Genomic DNA, 9,854 nt, shown 5'->3' on the forward strand with positions numbered 1-9,854 from the left:
CAAAAATAAGCTATAGAGCTTGTAGTTCTACTCGCTTGTTTGCTATTTCACTTTTCGGTAGTCGTACTTGGCATGTTTACTTATATTTTTCTTAAAATGTTTGAAAAAAATTCGTTATTAAACTGAAGACCTAATAATATTCAAGATGAAATGATTACCTTTATACCAGGAAGAAGTCTTATCACCTTGACATCTTGTAAGGATAATAAAGTTAGGCTTTAATGATGTCATGAATGTAGAAAATTTAATGTTCTAATAATGAATTTAAAAAAAAATCTTAAAACCTAAAGCGCATCTAATAAAGTTCTTATCTAACACTTGCCTGAAAGATAAATTTCAGTTTTACGACCATCATTATTCGCCTATCATAATTTTCAAACATTACTACATTAAAGGCTCGTATAATATCTCTAAAAACACTACATTAATTTGAGAAATAATATAATCGTAATTATGCCTTATGTGAATCAGGCTACCATCTTGAGTTTTATAGTATTATTTATTATGACTATAAACTAATTTTCGTTGTAAAGGCTGCGTATTTTTCAATAGTCTTTATGAGGTACTGAACGTTATCTCAAATTATATTTGACCTTCTAGGAATGAATGCTAAAGTTGTAAATAAAATGAATCTTGATGATCTGAGATTAAAAATATGAAGAATAGATTAGACAGAAAGTTAAATTGGAAGATACATTAACATGAATAATAGTTTTTTGACATTCATTCGTGTTAATATACAGTCAGGCATTCCCAAACTGCTTGTTAAGATATTCTGTAAATTTAGCTACATTCCCAAACTAATCTGTAATTATTTTTCTTGTGTTAGAGAACCTCATAGATTTACAAGAGGCAGATTTACATAACAGCCTTAATTGATTCACATGCCAGCCCTATTTGCTGGAGGTTGGAGCAGGTTGATAGCTTGTACACTGACTACTTGAAGGCTTTTGACAGGGTTAGTCATGAGTATCAATTCAGTTACCTTAAATATCTACAGACACATGTAAGATCATTAATTTTCATTATTTTTATAAGTGAACTTGAAAGAGTAAGCATCTGGCCTTTGCTGATTTTATATATTACTTTAAGTAAACTTTTGATACAGATAACTTAGATTTATCATTCGTAATTGTTTTTTACTTTTATTAAGAATATATAACAGTAAATATTTATTTGCAATTTCCTGTATCATCAAAAATCACAAAGATTGATATTTATTTCTAGTTATGAATTATGTTTTAGTGCTGGAACTCACTAAGTTTATACCAGTACCTCGTAAATCGCTAAAATCCATTTATTGTATGATAAAAGCAAAAAATAGGTAAAAAATCAGCATAACTTAAATGGATACGATTCCTATTTATTAATTTAATTGTGATTTAGTTTGTTAAAAGTTCGCCTGTGATTTTTTTGATATGTTATGTTATAATGAAATCTAAATGCTGCATGGTTGTAGTTCAATTTCAAGTAAGAATTCAGTTATTTTACAAAAAAATAAATTATTTACTTTCTGTTTACATGTTTCGAGGGGTTAGCCTAGTTGTCGTTCGCAAAGGGTAATTTTTTGAAATAAAGTGGTTTGGAGGGTTCATGGTTAGATAAGTAAGCTTGCTTGTGGTGAAATTGATAAATAAATGACAAACCGGGCTACAGATATAATATATAAAAAACAAACAATACCACAACCAAGCAACAACTAATTTTTGTGACCACTTCTATTACTCCTAATTTGAAAGGAATAATGGAAAATATACTCTGAGGAGACATAAGGCTCTTCGAAATACCCCGAAAATTTTCGTTTTATTTTCTATCAGTAAAAGATATAATAATATACAAGAATCAAAATAATATCTCGCAACAACAACAGCAAAGTAAAAAAAAAATAAAAAAATAAGCTATCGAATAGTAAATGCGTGATGAAACGCTAAACGGTTAAAACCGATTAAATGCGCAAAAAAAAAGTACGGGCACCTGTAGTACGACTCCTAACTTCACCTTGATGGTCACGACCTTCTAGAAATCACGGCCGGAGCGTTACTGATGTGATGTCACGATCGTGAGCTGATCTATCGGAAATTAGGTTGGCTTTATTAACTAGGTAATGCACCGTACCTATGGGACCTAACGTTACAGTTTAAAAAAATCTTAGTTAAAGCCACTGAATTAAACGGTTTTGTTTTTACAAAATGAAAAGGAAACCTTATTGTATGAGAACCATTATTATTACAGTTTTTTTAGTTGCATAATAGATATATTATTGAGTATATCTTGTGCCTTGGAGATAACTGGAGTGGATAACTTTAATAACTTCTTAAAGGCATTAAATATCATGAGTCATCTACTGCCTACTTAGTATATACAATTTAGCAGAAGAATAAATCCTTTATTAATTTTTACTAACTGCAAAGTTGTGATGATAAAGTTAATACATACAAGAGATATAAGAATAAATAAAACTTTCAGATCAGAGTTTCACATATTATTAAATGGTCAGCATAATTTTATATACATAGATGACTAGCTCCTGTTAACTAGATTGTGTTGGATATCTTTGGTTACTTATTAAACGTGAAAAAAGGTGCAATTTAACAACAGACGTTATCAAACTAAATATTCATGGTGTTTCTTTTTGGATGGTCCACCATTGTCCTTTGGTTTAAAAGAGAGTTTGTTACTGAATACTCCGTAGATAGAGTTTTTTTTTTCTTTAAATGCCTAAATCAAAAGGATAAGGGCTTATCGATATTTTTGGACTTGGCAAAGAAATTTTGTATTGGAGGTGAAGCATACGTCTTACCTTCCTTTATTTTTGACAATAACGAAAATTGTTATCGCAAGAAGTTGTTTAGAACAAAAAGCTATATTTAAATACGCAATTATATTCCAAATTTATTAATAATTTTTTTTTTAACTAAAAATAATTTTCTTCCTTATTTGTATTAACAATGCAAATAGAAGTGTACTTACGTGAAATCAAGGATCTACTGACAAACAAATGATTTGTTTGTCGCAAGAAATGTTTGACAGTAATGTTGAAATCATCAGTTGTATTTAGTATTAGACAGAAAGTATTTATAAAATTTAGTAGAAATGCTGCAATATTAAGCACTAAAGATAAAATTGTGTTAATTGTGTGAGACAATTAAAAAAAGTATTCAAAAGTTGCAGACATTTTTAATAACCGATACACAGAGAAAAATTTAGTTCTTACTTCACTATAGCACGGTAAGGAAAATAATAACCAAATAATTGTCAAAAATTTGAAAGATATATGTGATAAATTTAACAATCAAACATTCTAAAAAGTCCTTGCAAATAAAGGAAGCTTCCATGTTATATCCTATTAACAACTTTATTTCCTTTTGAAATAAATGTTCAAAAAATGATCATACTATGTAGATTTCGATGCTAAATAACATAGAAATGACAAATTCAAGGAAATCGTTATGGGTGTTAGGAAAAAAAATAAAACTCCCGTCTCATATTTACCTGCCATTTTAGGCAAAAATGAGACAGGGGGTGGGTAAAAATGATACATGGCAATTTCAGGCATCTATGATGTTGTCCGTGGTATGGGGCAATTATGAGATACCCTGGTTGAAAAATGAAACAACATTTTGTACGATTTTTCTCAGATTTATTTAAAAAATGCAATAAAAACTGGAAAATAATTTTTTTGAAAAAAAAAACATTTTTTTGGGTCATTTTTACCCCATACTAAAAACCTTTAATAAGAAATACATAAATATTGTAAAAACAGTTCAATCAAACTCAAGTCGCAGTATAAAATAAAAATAAAAAACAGAAAATAAATTCTAGATAGGTACATCAAAAATATTACCTAAATAAATAAAAAAAACTCCAAATACTTTGCATGTAGTTATAGTTAAATGATTTAGTTAACATTATATTTATTTATAGCGATAAAAAACACAAATTTCTGTGAAACTTTGGCAGTACCTCCATGGGTTATTGGAGGAGGTAGTTTCATTACTACGTCATCCTTTGGTACTTTATATTTCTCAGGTATTTGAGGAAATATGAATTTTTCCCCCCTTCGACGCAAATAAGACACAGAAAATTCGTCATCCCCAATAGATTCTACTAGCGCAACGTAATGCATTTTTTTTTTGGTACAAAACTTAATCAAAACATAGTCGTATTAAATTATAGTCGTATTTGTATTAAATTCCTGGGCTGCATAATTTTTTCTTCCTCTTCTATGAGTTCGACTAATGCCATATTTTCAATGTCGCTTTCTTCTTGGTAAGTTACACTTTTATCATCTGAAGAGGACTCGGCCACTTTTGTCACTTTTTTCTTTGGTTCTTTTTTCTTCTTTTGTGACACTTGTTTTTACCTAATACTATCTAAATATTCGGCGCTAGTTAAAACAGCACAACTGGAATTAACTTTTCTCCTTCGCTTTATTTCAGGATTTGTTTTGCTTATCTTATTTAGCAAAATATTCTCGAATGAAGTGGACAAAGACGGTTGTGGCTTAACATTATTATCTTGAAATGTTTTAGTGTCATTAGTCTCGTTTGTTGTTTCTTTTTCAATTATTTTCTGTTCGCTATTGTTTACATTGTTTGCTCCAATCTCATCATTTTTCTTTTCTTGGTTTAATTCAAACACATCTAATGGATTGGGGTTTTGAACACTTTCATTTAATTTTTGCAATTTAATTTTATTAAGACGGTCGACTGGATATTTTTCCCTAGAGCAAGGATATATGCCAGTCGATTCAAACGACTTTTTTATTATAGCCTCTGTAATACCTTCATTCCATAACTCGCAGATCAAATCAGCAAATTCGCTTTTGGTGAGACGTCTATGATTTAATCTCTGCCACTCTGTAAGCTTTTGGTTCCATTTTAGCTTCAGAGATGCAAAGCAACACTTATCCAACGGTTGCAAAATATTTGTAGCATGAGGTGGTAATTTAAACAATATGATATTATTTTGTATGGCAAGTTCAATGGTTCCCCTATCCAGATGTGAGACGTGACCATCCATTATAAGTAACAGCGGCCTTTCGGAAACTATTGAACAAAATTTGGAAAACCAACTATTAAAGACCGCAGTTGTCATCCAGCCTTTATCAGAGACAGCATAGCAGGTTCCTTCCAAATCGTTTGATCCCTTCCATGTGCTCCACAGGTTTTGTCCTTGATATATAATTAATGGCGGTAATAATACGCCGCTAGCAGAAATACACGCCATGGTTGTAATGTTTTCTTTACCAGATCCTTCTATGCTTCTATGAACTTTTTGGCCCAATGCTGCAACTCCTTTTATTCTACCTGGATCCATATTAAACTCTGTTTCATCCAAGTTAAATATGTGTGCAGGCTTGTCTTGCAAACCAAGTTGTTGGATTGTTTCACCCAGGCGATCATAAAAGGAATATATTATAAAAGGGTCGCTGGTAGCTGTTCTCCTACACTTTTCTAGTTGTTCCATTTTCTTCTGGCTCAGTCGATTTCTTTTATAGAACGAACGAAACCAATCGTCATCAGGTTTGCCTTCCTTAAATGTGGTTTTTATAGCATTTTCATTAACATATGTTTGCACAACTAACTGAATTTCTTGTTTGGATAAGGCGAATCCCCATTTAGCCATAATTTAAATTTTTTCTGTCAAATCTCTTTCTTGTTCATCGGATAGCGCTTATTTTCGGCCACGTTTTAAAACATTTTTTTCGTGAATAGGCCGAAATAATTTTGATTTATCAATGCGAAATTTTTTTGCTGCCGTTCGAATAGACAACTTACCTTCTTTTACTAAGGTAAGCGCCTGTTTCAGATCGTCGTCTGTATAGGGTTTTGCCTATGGAACGTAATTCCTAGGTATTCTCGCTTGCTCTTTATGTAGGTATACCTAATATTGTTATACAGGTTAACGTCTTATTTTTACCCCATGACTTGTCTCATATTTACCCAAACAGTCATCTCAAAATTACCCCAGCAAAAAAATACGTACACACTCCATTACTTCTAGTAACAGACTACCCGGCTTGTTCCCACAGCGCCGCGACACATCAGTCTTCACATTGCGATCTTAACCGAGCGCGCCCGATGGATTACAACGGACGCGCAATAAAAGTTTGCGCGCCGATTTTAAAAGTTTTTGTCATGAAAATTGCATTATATTACGGTAGATTAAATAATTCATGTATAAATTAATATTATCGTTTGAATGTGTCTTTAGGTTGTCTGTAGGTTTGTGTTTCTAGGTTTTAGAATATTTAGACTTTATTACGTTCTTTTTTCGTCTTATTAAAATAACTTTTAGTGGCAAAAAATTAGTCTTATATTTACCCAAAATCTTCGGTGACTCATTTTTACACCACTTGACCCTACGGTTTTAAAAATTTAAAAAAAGAACAGATTTGAGCAAGCCTCAATTTATTCATACGTTAAGACCAGGAGATCGTGATGCTTCAAGTTATGCTGAGATATTCAAAGAATATTACAAGACTATAACCTATTTATGAGAAGAGATATTCTTTTTTTTTGGATTAGGCAATATTTTGAATTGGAACAAATCATCAACATCGAATGGAATAATATCTTCTTTATATTGCTGTTGGTCAAGTGATACTTATCCACATCAAAACTTGCAATCAGTATGCATTTAAAATAAATATATGGTGTGCAATTTACCGAAATAAAATAATTGGACCGTTTTTTTCATAAATTTTTGAATGCGAACCGTTATTTACTTTCTTTAGAAAATAAATTTTTTGACGTTTCCCTGCTTCAACGTCAATAAATATGGTTCCAACCAGATGGTGCTCTATGCCACAGTAGGTTAGGTGTAAAGCAATAGCTTGCAAATTGTTTTAATGGAAGAGTTATATATCGGTTTTTTTTTGCCACCTCGCTCTCCAGATTTGATGCCACTTGATTTTCTCTTATGGAGTTATGGAAAGCAAAAGATATATCTTCAAGGGCCATTTTGCCACCCATATATTTAACCATAGGGCAACATAAAATGCAATATAAAAGAGTGGACAGGAAAAGAGTGCTGGGCTAGCCTATCTAGCGGAGAGTGATCGTGCAAGTTCTTTAAAACAAAGGAAGTAAATAAAATAAAGCTCAGGGGCGCCAGTGACCAAATTACCTTTAAAACACCCCTATAGAATTTAAGTAAAGGGCCACACAATAATTACTATAAAAACTACTGCATAAAATAAAGACCCAAGTATCTACGAATTATAAGTCCTGTAAAAGCTCTGCCTCTGGAAATTAGGGTCAAATAAAAGCTTTAAACTTTATTTTCAAATGACAGGTAAATTTAATTCAAAATTAGGTTGTTAATTATATAACTTTAATTGGGGGAAGAACCTGAAGATAAAGAAAATACCAACACTACTAAAAAACAAGCTATTATACCATGGTATCACTTAATAGAGCTTATAAAAAAATACAACGAAGATAAACCCACCTTATTGTGACCACAATTTGGTTTACACACTTCTGCCGATATAAAAAAATAAAAAACTGTATTATCACACTTTTTGTGTCGATAAGTAATATTTTAAGCACTACTTTTGAATAAAATAAATACTTGCAAAAATTACACTTTGGACACGGTAAGTAAAAATAGGTAAGTTTTCAATTTAGCCTTAATTTAAATTACAAAAAAAAATATATATTAATCAATTTGTTTTCAGCATTTAGGCTGAACCAAATTTACAAAAAAACGACTTATCTGGGAGCCTGGGACACCACAACAGACTCAAGGAATCAAGGACACCATCAAACAACTGGACATATCTGGAAATTCATCATACCAAGCTAACTTTCATCCAATCTGGAAACCGGAGACCAACGTGGAAGAATAGAACTACTTTGGGTCTTTCTTTTCGCCCTATCCTTTAACCACAATGGTGGAATTTTGTGGCTTTTATATACTTTTTTTTTACACTTCAGAATTCAGCAGTGGGAAAGCAACAGAATTAATAAAATTGTTCTAGCTTTCGAGTCCTCCAATATAAATTGATTTATTTAAGCGAAAGATTTTCTATGCTACTATAAGACCAAAACCATTTATCCTGACCAAAGTCAGTAAATGAATTTCAAAAGAACTCCTACAGAGATATAATTCATTTAATTTGCTAATTTTGTAGCTATTAATTCACAAAGGAACGCAAAAATTACTAAAGCGTTAAATTGCCACCAAACAGCGATTTTAGTCCGTACTAGTTGCACAGAAGTGGATCTTGGCAGAAAAAAATACAAGAATAATTACAGAATCGGTTCAGAATATTAGAAAACTAAGTATTAAAAAACTTATTACAACAATTAATTATTATGGTATTATCCATTTAAATGCATCTTCAAAGTATTGCAACAAGATAGACGTTAAGTAATTGAAAGGTTTTTTTGTGAAAATTTGATCATTAGTTTTGACCGAAAGGGTTATCATGTTTGTAATAACAAAAAAATATAAATGTTCGGTATCACTAGGAAATTTGAGAAAAATTTATAAAAAAATCAAGTTTTATAAATTAATTGCATATTTAATATAATTTTTAGTCCTAACTTCTCTTTATAACAATTTTCGGTATTGTCAAAAACAAAGGTACTTTATTCTTAAGCAAAATTTACATTTTTTGACAAACCTCGAATATTACTTTTTTATTGACTGTGGCCACACTTACACGAATCTCGCAGGTTTTTAAGTTTTTATATATTTTCAAATAAAACAACTTTTTTTTAAACAATCTTTAAGAGATTAATAGCTTTTCCATATTTTTTATAGGTCCTATAATATTTACGTAACCATATAAATATTGCTTATCGAAAAGAAAGGCTATTGGCGCCTATAGCGTGAACTAATAAATAAACAATTAAAAAAGTGTCGGCACTGTATCTGAGCACATTAACACCCAGAAAATATCGCAATAGTCGCCACGCAATATGAGCCAATTCGTCATGTATCTTTTATCTTTCCGTAAGTGCCCGGTCAATTTGGTACGTGTTAAATAGTCGCCATAAGTGTGCTGAAGTTTTATTTTTAGTACAGATAACTTAGTCTTTCTTATTTATTAGATCAGTGAAGTTGAAGAAAAATTAGACGTTCCCCTTTAGAATGTTTCACTTGAAATACATTTTACTGGTAAAAATTATAGCGGAGCAAGTACCAAATTTATTTAAATTTCGATTGTGGCATTATATTAGCTTCTAAGTGATAATATGTCGCGAGCATCTTAACATTCGATCAACATTATACAGCATTATTTCAAATATGTTTTACTTATAAGTTTGTTATATTGTACAATTCCTTGCAGTAAAATTTAAAAAATTATAGCTTTACATTGCTTAGGTACTAATATAGGAAGCATTTACTCGCGGTTCATAATTCTTAGTGCAAAAAGTGTTCTTTCGCTTTTTTTGTTGATCTTTGTTTTTTTTTTCTTTCTTGTCCTAAAAGTTTTGTTTTTATTCACATACTAGCTAGAAGAATTAAATAATTAAGTGTAAGAGTAGTCTAGGCTAAACTTTGCGATTTTCTATCAGGTATCTTTATTTATATTATGGTAAGTCTACATTTTTATGTAAAATATTAATTTGAAAACGATTTTGACTGTACTATACTAAAGAATAAACGTGTTAGTCCGGCCGCAGATAAGCGACCAGATAGTTTTTTTTAACATCACCCACAACGCAACGCCAGTTGAACCCAATGTAACGTTACGATAAATAATAAATTGACAACGTCCGATAGGCGACTAAGTGCTGTTAAATTTATTTCAGCAACTATTTTAATAATTCATGTCTCACTTTTGCCCGCAGATAAATCAAAATACGCGTAGATACTAGTTTATAGGAATGGTAAAA

At 31.0% G+C, this 9,854-nt stretch overlaps 1 protein-coding gene across 1 annotated transcript; it reads right to left on the minus strand.

Annotated features, from left to right (window-relative positions):
* Positions 1-4,359: 4,359 nt before the first annotated feature.
* LOC126745308 (uncharacterized) lies at positions 4,360-5,628 on the minus strand. Its single transcript, XM_050453079.1, has one exon. It carries the CDS (start codon positions 5,626-5,628, stop codon positions 4,360-4,362), a length of 1,269 nt encoding a protein of 422 aa, XP_050309036.1.
* Positions 5,629-9,854: the final 4,226 nt, after the last annotated feature.

Source organism: Anthonomus grandis, chromosome 15, assembly GCF_022605725.1.
Source record: "Anthonomus grandis grandis chromosome 15, icAntGran1.3, whole genome shotgun sequence".
Lineage (NCBI taxonomy): Eukaryota > Metazoa > Arthropoda > Insecta > Coleoptera > Curculionidae > Anthonomus > Anthonomus grandis.